At 38.9% G+C, this 16,444-nt stretch overlaps 1 protein-coding gene across 1 annotated transcript in view; it reads left to right on the top strand.

The window, feature by feature from the left end:
- The window catches only part of PLA2G4A (phospholipase A2 group IVA), a 147,473-nt gene that overhangs the window by 37,719 nt on the left and 93,310 nt on the right, over positions 1–16,444 (top strand). Inside the window, exon 3 of the mRNA XM_037035116.1 lies at positions 4,926–5,007. Coding sequence (XP_036891011.1) covers positions 4,926–5,007 — 82 coding nt within the window. The remainder of the gene's footprint in view (positions 1–4,925; positions 5,008–16,444) is intronic.

The raw sequence follows: 16,444 nt of genomic DNA on the forward strand, positions 1-16,444 counted from the left end.
GGCAAGAGTTGGTTTGCTCCTTATTTCTTGTGAACAGTATGCAAATATTTCATTGCTTAGATGAGTAGTTAAAAAGAATTAAGGCCAATGGCAACAAAGGCAAATTAAATGTAAAGCACAATGATAGTTGAAATAACCCAATTACTAGAGGGAGTTTAGATCAACTACAGATATAATAGACTGACTAGGTTATAACTTTCTATACTACTTTACTAAGGGAAAACTATTTGCTTCTACTATGAAAGGTACTCATATTTGTACTATTCTTTGTGCGAGGTAAGGAATGTAGAAAGAGGAGAATATTGGGAACAGCAAGACTGGATTCTAATTCAAGTCTAACCTGCACTGTTTATAAGATACAGGGAAATTAATCATTTAGAATCTCACATTACTCACCCTTAAATGTAACTAATAACATCTGTTTTATAGGGCTTGGGGAAAATTAAATAAGAATTTGCATCTAATAGAATGTCTAACATATGGTTTATGCTCAATGAAAACCATATTAAACCATATTAAAATAACAACGTCTTTCTCTGTGCGTGGCATTAATAAACACTTGACATATGAGTACATTTGCAGCGATTTAAAAAATTGTGTTAAATCACAGATAAAATATTGCCAATAATTTATGTCACAAGGAAGTTTTTGACATTTGAAAAACCCATGTGGTATTAGAAGTTCTAGGATATGTAAAAACATCATAAATAATTTGGGGTGGTATGCTATTCTGTATAATAATTATTCATGATTTCTCTTTAGTGGAGAAAACTAATCCCGAAATTGGGTCTGAAGAGCATCTACTTCCTCTCTTTCAAGCCCGAGGATCATTTGTTTAGAATCCTTTTTTATATGTACATGTGTTGTTCCAGCATCATTTGATAAATAGACTATCTTTTCTCTATTGTATTGTGCTTTGCTCCTTTGTCAAAGATCAGTTTACCATATTTGTGTCATTTTATTTCTGGGCTCCCTGTTCCATTCCATTTGTCTATTTGTGTGTGATTTAACCAATATCATACTGTTTTGATTACTGTAGCTTTTTAATAAGCCTTGAAGCCAGGTAGCATCAGGTAGCATTTTATTTTTTATAAAAAACGACTTTGGTTTTTATAAAAAAAAATTTTAGGCTTGGCTGGTGTAGCTCAGTGTATTGAACGCAGGCCTGTGAACCAAAGGATTGCAGTTCGATTCCCAGTCAGGGCACATGCCTGGGTTGCAGGCCAGTTCCCAGCAGGGGATGCGCGAGAGGCAACCATACATTGATATTTCTCTCCCTCTCTCCTCCCCTTCCCCTCTAAAGATAAATAAATAAATAAATTTTTTAGAGAGAGGGGAAGGGAAGGAGAAAGAGAAGGAGAGAAATATCAATGTGTAGTTGCCTCTCTTGTGCCCCCTGGTGGGGACCTATTCTGCAACTCAGGCATGTGCTCCGACTGGGAATTTAACTGGCGACACTTTGATTTGCAGCCTACACTCGATGCACTGAGCTACACCAGCCAGGGCCAACTTTGGTCTTGTCCTTAATATTATTGGCTCTTCTGGGCATTTTGCTTTTCTATATAAACTTTAGAATCATTGTATAGATATCCACAAAATAACCTGCAGGGATTTTTACTGGGATTGCATTGAATCTATAGATCAAGTTGGGAAGGACTAATATGTTGACAATATTCAGTCTTCTATCCACGAACATAGAATTTCTATTTATTGAGATCTTCATTGCTTTCATTCATTCGAGTTTTGTCATTTTTCTCATAAAGACATTATACACTGTATAAAAATGTTTATGTAAGTATTTCATTTTCTTGGGGGGTACTAATGTAAATGGTATTGTGTTTTTAATTTCAAATTCCACTTACTCATTTCTAATATATAGGAAAAAGGTTGCATATTAACCTTATATTTTATAACCTTGCTATAATTACTTATTAATTCCAGGAGTTTTAAAAATCAATTCTATTGGGATTTCTGTATAGACAATTACGTCATCTATGAACAAAAACAGTTTTATTTCTTCCTTCACAATCTGTATACATTTTGTTTCCTTTTCTTATCTTATTGCATTAGCTAGGACACCCAGTACAATGCCAAAAAGCAGTAGTGAGAGGGGATATCTTTGTCTTGTTCCTGATCTTTGTAGAAAAGCGTTGTTTTACACCATTAAGTATTATATTGGCTGTAGGGTTGTTATAGATATTCTTTGTCAAATTGAAGATGTTCCATCTATTCCTAAATTGCTGGCAGTTTTTATCATGAATAGATGTTGGATTTTTCAAATAATTTTTCAACATCGATTGACATAATCAGGTGATTTTTCCTCCTGGGTCTGTTGATGGGATAAATTATATTAATTGATTTTTTAATTCAGAACCAGCCTTGCATACCTGGGATAAGCCTCACTTGGTTGTGGTAATTAACTCTTTTATATATTTTTGGATTTTAATTGGTAAATTTGTTGAGAATTTTTACATATGTGTTGATGAGAGACATTGGTCTATAGTTTCCCTTTTCTTGTAATGTCTCTTTCTGATTTTGTTATCAGGGTAATGCTGGCCTCAGAGAATGAGTTAGGAACTATTTCCTCTGTTTCTATCTTATGGAAGAGATTGAAGAGTATTGGTGTAAATTCTTCCTTAAGTGTTTGATAGAATTTATCAGTGAATCCATCTGATAAATCCATCAGAAAACTTAGTGCTTTCTGTTTTGGAAGGTTAAATACTGATTCAATATATTTATAGATACAGTTCTATTCCAATTGTCTTGCTATTTATGTGACTTTTGACAATTATATCTTTCAATAATTGGTCCATTTAATCTAGATTATAAAATTTTGGGCTTCGAGTTGTTTCTTTATTATCCTTTTAATGTCCATAGGATCTGTTCTGAACTTCCTTCATTCACTTATATTTGTAATTTATGTTCTCTACCTTTTTTCCTTATTTACCTGGCTAGAGGCTTAGCAACTTTATTCATATTTTCTAAGAACCAACTTTTGGTTTCATTGATTTTCTTTATTGATTATCCAACTTCAGTTTTATCCACTTCAGCTCTAATTTTACTCTTTTACTTCTGCTTACTTTGGACTTAATTTGTCCTCTTTCTAGTTTCCTAATGTAGACTCTTAGGTGATTGCTTTTAGATCACAGACACACATACATATTTTAATATATATTTTATATATGTATAAATACATGTAATATATATTATTTAATGCTTTACATTTCCTGCTGAGCACTGCATTCACTGCATTCCCCCCAATTTTGATAAATTGTCATTTCAATTTCATTTAGTTCCAAACATTTTAAAACTTCTACCGAAAGTTCTTCTTTGACATGTGTTATTTAGAAGTGTGATATTTAATCTCTAAGTACTTTGTGATTCCCAGCTTTCATTCTGTTACTGATTTCTAGTTCAATGCCACTGCAGTGTGAGGGACCCAGTTCCATGGGAACTGAAGAAGAAAGTGTCTTCTGCTGTTGCTGGGTAAAAGAGTCTTCAGATGGAAATCGTATCTAGTTGAGTGATGGTGGTATTGAGGCCAATCAGGCCCTTAGTGGTTTTTCGCCGGTTGGATCTGTCCATCTGTGATGAGGGGTATTGAAGTCTCCAACTGTAATAGCGGATTCTCTCTTTCTCCCTCTTTTTTTCTCCTGGGGAGAGTGCATGCATGTGAATTTTAACTGTAGTTTAAGGCCATACACTTTTTTAAAAAAAAGGGTTCATGTTTTCCTCATGATTGGTACTTTTGTTTATGTAGCATAAAACCCTGGCTACTCAGAGCTCTTTAAATAGAGAAGGTACGTCTCTTGAAGGGTTTTACATGCTTCTCTGCCTTTACAAATAAAATATGCTCATCATTCACGACTTCCCCTCTCCTCAGTGCTATATTATAAATCTGGGCATCAACGACTCTATTGACAGAATGACATTTTGAGAAAATGAGAATGTTGTATAACTTTGAATCCCACTCATTCTGATCTTTATGACTCTCTGTTTTCTACCATATTTTTCTGCTTCTTTGTTTTTGGACTGTTATTATTTACTTGTCAGTAATATTAGTATTTTAGCTTCTTTTAACCAATCATGGAGTTTTTGGCCAGGTAAGCCCAGTCTGTTAAAAACAAGAATGATAGGAGTAGCTTATAAATGTGAGTCTCTTCTAAGGAAACAGAAATTCTTGAGCATTAGAGAAAGGCTTGTAATTTTTCAGTTGTTCAAAGAACTGTGGGCGTTTCTACTTCCCTATTCTGTGTGTCGGCTAGAGTTGTGCGATAACGAAATTGTAGTAAGGTGTTTGATCAAGCCTTCTGCCTGTTAATGTTTATGGTATGTGTGCAAACTGTTAGACTAATAGAAACTTGTAACATGGTTGCAAGTGGTTTATAACAAATGCACTACCATTGATATAAGTAGGTTATTTGTTATTGCCTTGGGTCCAAAGGATTTTGAAAACCACTCTGGAAATGTCTTGCCGGAAAAAATTTTTTTTTTCATTGAACAGTAATGATGAAAACAAACAAACCTAAATAATGCAAACATCTTGCTCTGACCTTGCTTTTCTAAGGCAGGGCTTCTTAGTCATCCAGTACAAAGCCTGACTGTGCTCCTAGAAGGACTTCAGTCCTGATTTACATTTTTTCCCAAGTGCCTGGTAAACCTAACAGCAGAGGACTCTTAATAGTCAGGCTGTAATGACACTTCGGAGCAAGAGCTACACTCCTCACTAACTAGATGATGGGAGAGAGGAGAGAACCCAGACAAGCACAGCCTGCGGATCAAAGAATGTTCCTGGTATGCATGTTCCTTCCTTTCAACTAGAATATGTTTCATTAGACTCAAGGGAACAATGAGACTGATTTATTTGGACTCTATCTTAGCAGTCTATTTTTCATGTTTGTTTTTTGCTGTCATTTTCTTTCCAGGTGGAGCACCAGTATTCCCACAAGTTCACTGTGGTGGTGTTACGTGCCACCAAAGTGACAAAGGGCGCCTTCGGTGACATGCGTAAGTGCCTTCATTTACTTTTCTGTTGAAAGTGCATAATTATGGTTTACTCAGTTGCTTGAGCTCTTGGACAAGCCAGGGGCCTTCTCTTCTTTAAACGTGGATATCTTTTTCTAGATCTCTGAACGGTGACATTTTGAACAGTTCTCTGATGCTCTTGTGTCTGTTGGAATAGGATTTCACCTTCACTTTACATGACCTGAGAGTGCTTGAAATTGGACAAAATTATTGTCTTACACAGGTCCTTGGAGTTCTAAAAAAATTTATTTAACTCTGTTGTGGAAAGAGTGCTGAGCTGACTTCGAACAAGCTGCCTCTGGGAGTTACTGTGACTGTAGGATTTAAAAAATGCAGTTTCTCTAGTTCTTATGCCTCTGAGTGTGTTTACTATGTGTGGCAATAGCTACAGAGATTGGCAATGACAGTTTGAAATGATGTGAACCAGAGCCTGAGAATAGTGTTGAATTAACTTGTCAGTACCCTTCTCTGAGCTGTAGAAAGCAGTTTCCCGGTCAGTCTTGACCTCCCCAATGGCTGGCAGCCATTGAAGTGGGAATACAAAGACAGGTGGAACAATACGATGGTGTTGACTTTGATAAAGTTATAGATTCCTTCTAAAACACCTGGAGGGCAATCTCTCCCTCAGAACAGGTTCTGGAGAAGGAATGGAGAATTCAGTTGGTCAGTGTGGGAAACAGGGAAGGCTTCCCTGCCGAATGACAGGGTACTGGAAAGGGAAGCATGTGGAGGATGAGAACAGGGTGAAGACCTAGAGAACAACGGCATGTTCAAGGGCAGGAGACGAGCAGAGCGCTTGTAAAAACAGAGAACACGTCCAGTGTTGTTAGAAAAGAGGACAGTAGGTCAAGGAGGACACCCAGGGCTATGACAAAGACGGAGGTCTGAGATTTCATCAGAGACGCATGCCATGGGGAAAATGACACAAGTGGATCTTGAAAAATGTTTTTTTTCGGGCCAAACCCTGTTAAATGTATTGGAGGCGACTGTGGAAATACACTTTTAATTCTGAAGACCAGGAGGGGGTGGAACTTTTTAAATCACAGTGAAAATGGGAGGATAGAAAGAGGTTAAGTACTAAGAAAAGAAGAACGAGGGCTCTATGCTCAAGACTTCAGGGAGTGAAGAAAGGCGTCCGGGCAGCCGGTAAAAGTCAGAGAAGTAAAGAGGTGAACGGGAGGTAGAATTTGATGCAAGACTCTGGGTGAGTGGTGGTTCGCCTGAGAGGTGAGGGGAACGAGAGCACCTCTTTCAACTCTAGTCTGGCCCAGGGGCTTATCTTGTAAATTTTATTTCCTACCTCAGTCTAACCCAGTTCATCACTCCTTGGCTTTTCTTAAGTGAGTCTTCTTTTGCTTTTTATAATTCTTTGCATGCCCATCGTTCAAATGAGAATTCACAGGAAGGAAGGCTCCTATGAAAGAGAAGCCACGTTAGAAGCCGCAGTAGAAGCCACGTTTCAAAAAGGTTATCCCTCATGACCTTGAGAAAGACCCAGGTCGTACGACTCAAGAGGTCATGCTGTTAGTTAGCAAAGCCATTCTTAAATCAACTAAAGACTGTATCAGTAACTTGCCAGGCATGCGAGTTACTGACCTGGTGTGACTTTAAAGAGATCTAATCATCTCTTACTAAGGCGGCAGCAAGCTCAGTCATGCACCGAATGTGGGTGTCACTGCCCTTACCATAAGCCCAAGAGCAGTGCAGGTGTTCTGTGTGAGCCTCTGGCAGCTGCTGCGGGTCTGACTGCTCCCCAACTCCACCAGAGGCAGCAGGCGCCTTGCTCCTCAGCTCTTACACTTCGCACAAGGCAGAGAGAAAGGCTGCACGTGGCTTTTGAAATCTGTTTGAGTTGACGTGAAAAGGGAGCGTGAGATATTACTCCTTCATCTCACAAAACAGGGAGCAGACACCTTTGGGGTCCCCACAGGGTCTAGAGACCCTTGATCTCTGGAACCTTCTTTTTTAAGGTGAAGGGCCCGTGGATGTATTAGCCACTGGAGATTAATCGCTAGGAGAAAGCACCGCGCCAGCACATTCTGTTGAACTTTTCATTCAGCATTTGTAACTTGATTTTATGTTGGTTGAGTCAAACATTTTTTTTTTTTTTTTGGTTTGGCAAGAGGAAGGAATTGCTGCCAACCCTTTATATCACCTTAATGAGTTTGCAGAAAGTCAGGAAGCGATAAGGAGAAAGAACAAGGGAGAGTCTTAGAGAAATAAATTCTACGGTTGGTGTGAAAAAGGAAAAGGACACTGCCTGGCACCAACACTTTATTTTGGAGAAGTCAGAGGGGCTTGTAGTGAGAAAAGGGGTAGGCATGAGCGCCACTTTTCTAGGAGAAATCAGAATGACATTGCTGGGTGAACTTGATCTACACCAAGTACCAAGGTCAGCTGAGTGGGGGATGTTTGCGTATCAACGTTGTTTAAAGGCTGTGAAAAAATGTCTAAGAGAACAGAAACCTATGCTCTCTTCTGTTGTTGATAGGGTCTGCATTCGTTTAAAAAGGCAGATTTCCATAAAGTTTTACATGTTTGTGAAAAAGAATGGCCTTAGTGTTATGCTTGTCAGCGTTGCCTACAAATCTGCCCGGCTTACAATGGGCCTTGCAAGCTTGTCAGCTTAGTGTTGGGGGCTTCTCCAGGGCTCCACAAATCAAATAATTGGTTTCTGGTAAAATACCCATATCTGTGCTCTCTCTCTCTCTCTCTCTCTCTCTCTCTCTCTAAGCATAAGATTATATGTATCTCATCTATATTTTATTTTGTGCCTTGATAAATCCTGACTAGCTTCATTTAGAAGTATCTCACTGCATTTCTAAGTCATAGTAAAGTCAGCAGCACACCATAAGCTGTCTTTGGCGGGGTCAGAACTAACATTTTAATCACAACACCTCACTCATTTCGTGGTGTTTAAAGCCTGAGGGCCCCGGGCCAGCCAAGGACAGACAGCACCTTCCGAGACGTAGCTGCTCTTCCCAGGATGCTCGGGTGTACCTGTCATACCCGGCACCACCCTCCTCATCCTCTTATGTTAATGGCATACGGAAAGGGAGTCTGAAGTTCAAATGTGCACCTGACTCACCGCAGTCTTATTTTTCAAATAGGTAGTTTGCATTCATTTGGCTGTGTGAACAGAACTCACTTTTGGAACTCTGGGAGGTTCTAGTCGATGTCACAGGTAACTAACAGGTAATGAGAGCAGAGAGCAGGTCAGCATCCCGCCAGGAGCCAAGTGCTGGGCGGATGCATGTGAACCTCTGTACTGTCCCTTCCCTCTTCTAACAGAAGATATATGTTTTCAGAATGACCTCAGTGACTGTAAAATTTCAGTTGGTAATAAAATTCACTTTGTGTGTATATGAAATGAAACACATATCCATGGTCACCAACCTCATTTTATAACCAAATGAGTTAGCTGGCACCTGGTGGTGGCGACCTCACAGTTTCTGCTGCTTCTGAAATGTGTTGAGGGAAATATAGGTCACGTGTGATAATGGAGGCTAGTCTCAGAATTCAGAACTAAAGAAAGTCTTGTTTCATTCCCTAAGATGAAATCAGAAAATGAATACCACAGCGTTTTTGAAACTATAAAATACCATACCCTTGATAGATATGTTCAATGTCCCAGGTATGCATATGTGCTGAGGATTCTTGTCTGGTCTCATTGGAGACTGAGCTCTTTCTCTTTTCAAAATTAGCATCATTCACATTAGGTCTTTTAGGGACAGTTGTAGGATTGCAGATAGACCTACTTTCCTTAAGGATTCAGGAGACAACAGAGTTTAATGGCAACACTTAAACTATAAGAAAAAATACACTTGTGAGAACTATGAAATTATATTTGAACCAATCTCTTTGCAAGCTTATAATCTTCATAAACTTAATGTCTTAGGTACCGTTTTATGGCTTTCTTGAGAAACTTCAGCTTCTGCCTTTCATAATTTCTCTGTCTGTGCATAAAAGGTGTTTTATTTCAGATAAACTCCTAGCAAGATCTGTATCAAGTTCCCAATTTTTAAACGGCTAGGCCATTTGCAGGACGGAGGCTGACCTCATCTGCCCAAACTGTGCCTTGCAAACCTTGAGGTGCATATGAATCACCGGGGGATCTTGTTCAAAATGCAGATTCTGAGTCAGTAGGTCTGGGGAGTAGATTCTACCGTATAAATAATGCAGACACTGCTGATACATGGACCGCATTTTGAGAGATAAGATCTAGGCAGTTTTTTCCATTTTGTGTTTGCGTAGCCTGAGTCTGTAGAGCTTACGAGCAGACAAGACTTGACATATTTTAAAATGAAACAAAGATTCTAAGGTTTTGGGGTTTTGCTGATATTACTTTTTTTAAATGAAATAACCATAATCATCTTGATACTTTTTATTTTTAAAATCCCTGTAGAGGACTAATGACCTGGTACATTATCATGGAGAAGAATAATAAAAATAAACACCAGTATCTTAAACTTGTACCACAGAGTACAGTTTATTATCTATGAAATTTCAAATTCTTCTATGTGGTGGTCATGATTATACCAGATTGCAAGCAATGCAGAGAAGTAGGGAATATATTTTTATTGTCTCAAAGGTCACAGTGCACACTTCAGGTTAAATGGTCAAATGTATGGAGTGCACTATAAATGCACACACATTCACAGATACGTTATTCTCTCCTCCATACAAAGATATCCTCCGTAAGTATTTTAATATGACTTAATTCTCCTTCTTTCTAATTTGTGACTCTGTGACATTTGAGAGATCACTAAGACCCAGGCAGGGAGGAGTCTGATTTTCATTGTACAGCAACGTTGGGACATCCTGTTCTCCTCCTGTCTGTCCGGGGCTGTGGTTGTGACGTGGCGCACCTGTGGTGCACCATACATTGGCTGCATACCATTTAAATAAATGCTTATTATTGAAAACCAGGCTGTTCTCCGAAACAGAAGTTTCAAGGGACACCTTTCACCTATTGTCAGAGACTATAGGTATAAAACAGGGCGATTCAGAGGGAATGGGAGAATTTAAAGTGTCCTAGGCCACCGGGCTTCTTGTGGGATTCATGGAGAACCTTGGGTGTGTACCATCTGTGGTCTTGAGGGAAGAAGAGATTAGGCACTTGGGGCCTCACCTCTCCTTCAGTGATGTGTGGTCTGGGATGAGTCAGCAACCACCTGGCGTGGGACGTGTGGCATGAGGGATGCGTACGGAGCACATGGAAGATGACATGAAATAAACATGAAAGTTCCTTTGCAAATTGATTCTTACTACATATTCATATATAAAGTAGATATCAAGTACTAATTATTGGCATATACTCAATTTCTCTTGCTGCATTGTGTCACTTTGTAAGGCTTTGCTGTTCTTAATTACTCTAAGAGCTAACACATGCCGGTGCAGTGAAATGGATCATCTCTACAGCGCCCAGGTCTGTGAAATCTCGCCTTACCTGATTTGTCTAAACCTCACTAATTTGGACTCTGAGCCCTAGATCAGGTGGGAGAATAAGGGTCATCTCCCCCTCTCCGAGGACCTGCAGGTCTTCTAGGTACTACGTAGAGTTGCCTGTAAATGAGGAGCAGGGCCTGTTGTAAGGGTGGCTTCCATCGCTGGCATCAAACCTCTGATTTCATGGACCCTGGATTCCACTTGTGGAAGGCGCTGAAATGCCTCTCTGGGAAGTCCTCCCGGTGATCCCCAGCCACACCAGGGAGACCTGACCCCGCATTCAGGGTGACAGTGCTTCGAGTTCAGACTCTGTGGCCACCCTGTAGTTACCATTCCACGCACAGTGCACGAGGAACGTGCCTTTCCAACATTTGTAAAAACTAAAGAAAATCCAAACCCACGTAAGTTTTAGGAAAGGTACACTCTTTCCTCCAGTCTTGTCTCTCCAATGCAGCCACCACAATCTACTCACCTCTGGGACAACCCAGAGACTGAAACCTCTTCAAGAAATAAGAATCTCAACATAAAGTGCTAATAATTCTCTGGAAAGGAGCTTAGAACTCCACCTTCCCATTTGTCAATATTGGGAGACAGACAGGATGTTGGGTATGTATGTAGAGAAACATCATCCATGGAATCTTTTGAGAATCTTTGTCAGCAGCAAGACTGATGTCCAAATTGGTATGAAAATATATTATCCTCTCTAATAGCCATTCTTGAATTCTACGGTGATCAGCATCTCCAGAGAAGAGGCAGATTTATGAAAAACCATGTCCAATGGCGAAACACTACTCCCCAGTCCTGTGTCTTTGGCGAGTTTCCTCTTTCTGTCTTCTTCCTCTCTGTCATCTAAGCCATGTGAGAATTCAGTGAGCTGATACATGTGAAGCACTTACATGCCTAAGGCATAGAAAGCACCCAATAAATATTATCTCTTATTGTTCAGATTTTTCGGATATCAGTATAAGACATTGATTTCTTATATATAACCTTCGGATGATCCAAAGCACATTCTTTCTGTGCATGGGGATAATTTTCAGTTTTTCACCTTGAAGACAAGAAATTTCCAGCCTGGATTTCTATGTTGGGCAAATGAATAGATTCTTCTTCTTCTTCTTTTTTTAGCTTGAGAGAAAGAAATGGTGGAATGGTCTTTCTGTTGTATAGTCTGATACCCGTGGGCACAGCACACTGCTGGGCTGCCTCACAGACTCCTGTCATGTGAGGTAGTGCGTGTCACGTGGCAGTCTACCCATGCCCTTCTAGGACCTGGGGCCTGTGTCTCACTTACTTTTTAGGAAATAGGTCCTTAGTCTTGAGCCTAGCATTGTAGTGAGATCCCAGAGAATTTTGGATGAATAAAAAATATACATATGTAATTATATATTTCTTTTCTTGGCTATTGCTTTTTTTTGCTTCACTAGAGAGAGAAGTTTAAAAATAATTTTATACTCCATTTCTTGTGAATAATAAATATCCCTGGTTATTTCTATCTATGGCTATCTGGAGTTTTCTTGGGTTTCAATGTACAGAGACTTTATAACACTTTTGATTAATCAAATCAATCTTTTCTTGGGTTGATTATGCAGTGTCAAATACTATTTTTTATACGTGGCACTGCTCTTGGCCTACAGCCACTGGCTACCCTCAAATATATCTTTTCTGAATCAAATATTTTTCTAACACCAGCCCTCAGGTTGTAAACATGAATTTGGGTTTACTAATATTCTTGGAATGTTTTTGAGCATCCACCCAAGATTTTTTAAATTCTAAGTTTAAAGATATAATTTCCTAGTGGGCTATAAAAGGTAATTTTTCAATGAATAAAGTGTTCCAGGACACATGTCTACCTCTCATCTCATCTCTCGCCTTTGTTTTTTATGCAGTGGGGAAATGGGATGTGTCGGGAAGTCATTGCTGCTTGCTCATTGATTTAGAATGTTATGCAGTTTATTAAGTTGTAAAATGGTTTATGAGTACAGTTAGTCCTTTTCCTTGCGACTTCAATTTTATTCGATTGTGTGTTTTTACTTCGTATGTATTTGTGTTCTATAGATCTGATGAATCCAGTGAATAATACTGTCCTGAGATGTTCTGATAACATTAATTGGCCATTGGGTGGATTTTCACCACATTTATTCAGTAGGATAAACAGGGCTATAGTCCAGTTGTATGTCAGGCAGTGGTGCTTTGGTGAGACAATGTGAGCAGGTGCCTGTCAAAACGAAGAGCACATTATCATACTAACAGCCACACGAGTCCCATTGTCCCCTTCTCTTCAAGACCTGTCTGTCAGTAATGGGTCCTACTCATTCAGTTCTTTACATATACGTCTTAAACTTGAGCTGCTTCTTCTTAAAATACTTTTTTTGTATTTTTCAAATCCATACTTTCCCTTGTTAATGTTCTACCAAATGAAGGAAAACCTTAATTAAAAGCTGAGTGCTATACAGCCAACTTTTCCTATGCTAACTAAGTTCTCTTTACCAAAAATCATGTACCACTTTTATATCGTAAATGTGTAATTAACATCTAATGAAACTAAATTTAAAATAGGTTAAATTTTTTTTAAGAAAAGTACGCTCTTCACATTTTTATGTCAGAGCGAATACCTCTGCTACTCCAAAGGTTCAAGTACTTATGTGAAAACAATTGTATGTTATTTTAATATACTTTCATATATTAAAATGTTATTAAAAGTAAAAATTATGGGACATGGAAATTTAAATGACTAATTTCTTCACTGAGGTTGCGTCTGAGGGTGTCTGTAAATTTTACTGATTCCTTAGATACTCTTTTCGATTCTCACTCTTCACTTAATGTTTTTTATGAAGTATTTTAGAGAAAATCTAGGCAGAATGATTTGAAATTGAGTACAGAGGCAATCCCCATCTCCAGATACAGAATGAAATATCAATTTTGAAATTTTAACTTTGGAAAGGAAACGTTGCAGAAATACAAACCCATGCTTATTCTAGCAAGGTTCTATTGTTGACGTCTCAGCAATGAAAGCTGAGCATCTGCTCTGTACTTAGTAGTCACTCAGTGCCTTAAAGAACTGCAGAAGCAATAAACACAGCACTTATGGCAGATAACTTTACTGAGTGCCTATTTTATACCAAAGGGGGGAGGTGCTCAGTGGTTAGAGCAAGGAGTCTGGTGATGGCTGCCTTGGGTTCCACTCTTCCTTTCACTGTGTATTAACCATGGGTATTGGGCAACGTGTCTAGCTTTCCTAGGTCTCAAGGTCCTCAACTGTTAAATGGTGGTAATAATTACATCTTCCTCGTAGGTTTTATTTTATGAGGATTAAATGAGATTATGGAGTGTTTGGAAAAGTACTTCATGCGCTGTGTATACAATAGAAGTGTTTGTTAAATAAACACATACAAATGCCAAGCAGAGTTCCTGGGACTTTTTATTAGACTTGATTTGTTCCCTTCAGTAACTCTGAGATATGTGCGGTTTTTATTTAAATTTTGCAGATGTAAAAAATTATTTAAAGACATTAAGTAAAAAGTCCAAAACCGTGCAGCTGTTATGTTTTGAGATTATAGCTCAAGTGTGTTTCTCTCATGTCTAATTGTGTAGCAGCTTTGCCTTCAAGCAACTTATGGGATTAGCTGGGGAGAAGAACAGGGTGAAAATACATCTTTGGAAAACCAGCTGAAGAGGGCATGTGCTCAGTAATTGTGCCTTTAGATTACACAGCATTACTGGTTGTAAAAAATGGTTGGCAATAAGCTTTACTTTATAATTTGAATGCAGGTGGAGAGTTTTATAACTTAGAGTTTTCATATGTAGAGTGGATGAAGGACATTTCTATTTGGAAAAAAAATCATGAGAAAAGGTTGTAAAAATGGGCCTGACATAGTGTATCTAATACACATTAATTAGGGTACTTGGCTATTTTGTAATGATTTATGCTGGTGGTTAGTGTCAGGTAGCAAGATTAGTGCCTTGCTTTAGGGCAGTGGTCGTAAGCTGTAGGTCAGTTTTGTCTCTTGGAGTACGTTCAGCAATACCTGGAGACACTTTTAGTTGTCATAACAGAGGTAACCTACTGGCATCTAATGGGCGGAGGCCAAAGACAGTGTCCCAGAGCCAAGCCAGCTCAAAATGTCAAGGTTGAGAACTCCTGTCTTAATAAAAAAGGATTATTTTTGCATAGAGTGTAATCCATACATATAGTTAAATCCATACAGTAACATGAATAATCTACATAAATATGTTTTATAAGATCACATAAAAACTTCAGGAGAATTACTCTCCCTCTCCCAAACAGATGGCAAGAAACATCCCTGGACTATACACCTTTAAGACATTCCAAGCATAGATACTGATGACAAAGATATTTTTATTTTCTTCCAAAAGGGCATCATTGAGATTGGAGTAAAAGGGCAATTATAAGCAACAAGAAAAATTTCAGTTCTGCTGTAGATCTACACTTTTCTTTGTGTTGTTTTGCATGTATCTTTCTTTGGTTTCTCCTAAATATCAACACTTCTTACAATGTCATTTTTACTATACGCCGGCGGATAGCCCACCCCATGAATGTACACAATGTACCGAGTGACTTTGAGAGTAGATGATATTGGTCTTTCTTCCTGGCATCCATTTGGCTGGTGGTACCTTCTGGTAGTTTCATGTCTCTTTATAAAAGGAAACATGTGACCTGAGAAAGCACTAATCTAGATCTGAGACCCTGAGAAAAAGGAGAAAGAAAACCAGAGTTTAGATTGGAGACTGTGCTTGATAAAGGGATTTCAAGATACTGTTGATAAAGCTGCTTTGTACTTTCAACTTGAACAAGAATTAAATAAAAAAATTATTTAAAAAAAAAAAGCTGCTTTGTACTTTCAAATGAGAGAAGTACTCCCTGATTATTTGGGTTTCTAGGAAATGCTGCCATTGCAAGGGCTTTGCTCGTCACCAACTTTCCCAGCTTCTGTCTTTGCAGAAATTTGCAGGGACTATCTGACAGCATCTGGAGCTATAATGATTCCAATTTGGAGCCTCCTCCCAAGGGAGTCTGGTCCCTACAAATAAGCCCCCCCAGCATGCTACCTTATTCCTTGGCGTTATTAAGAGAGGCAAATTGGGATTTGATGATATTTTAAAAATTATTTGGCATTTGTTATTTGGAAATAAAGCTTAAACATGAAGGAACTTGCAAGAAATGGCCAACATTGATATATGTTAAAAGACAAATGCATGGGATGGGACAACGCACCAGGAAGGATGAGCTGTATTACCCAGAGGGAAAAGAAGTAAGAGGGACTGTTGTGCCTACGCCAAAGGTCACCTCTTTTACAGTATTGCTCAGGGCTAGGTCACCATCCATTATTTTCATAATATTTATCATGTTCCTCTAATGGGTCAGGCTCTGTGTCAGACTACTGGACAAGGTAATGCATAGGAAAGATGTGGTCTCTGCCATCGTGGAGTTTAGAGTGTAACAGAGGCAAAAATAAGTATGAGTTATTAATGTTGGTATCAATGAAAGAGCAAGGAAATTGGCTGCAGAAAGACTAGGTTCAAACCCTGTCTGTAAATGACCTTACTCCCTAAACGCCTCTGAGTCTCAGTTTCAGCAAGTGGAGGCTTTCTGTGGAACTATGTTTATTTTTATTCAGATGTCTGTACATGAGTCTCTAGGGAATGTAATTTGCAGTGGCCGATTTTACCAGAGAGGAAAACAGAACATGTATGTATCAGATAAGGAGAACAGGGAGAGAACATCGCGTTCGACTCAACCTTTAAGTGTACGGTCTTTGGGCCCTTATCTTGGATATTCTGAGGACAAGGACAACGGCTTCAACAATGTTTAGTTATCAACTAAAACATAATGATACACTCCAGTGACAGAGAAGCGATGTTCCCTGCGGCAGAACAAATGCTTCTGCCTTCAGTGCGACGGGGTGAATGTTTGACACGTGTGAATCTTGAAGAAGCTTCGTGGCCTCTGTGT

This window comes from Sturnira hondurensis, unplaced genomic scaffold (genome assembly GCF_014824575.4).
Source record: "Sturnira hondurensis isolate 20B ecotype Veracruz unplaced genomic scaffold, ASM1482457v3 Scaffold0022215, whole genome shotgun sequence".
In the NCBI taxonomy this organism is placed as follows: domain Eukaryota; kingdom Metazoa; phylum Chordata; class Mammalia; order Chiroptera; family Phyllostomidae; genus Sturnira; species Sturnira hondurensis.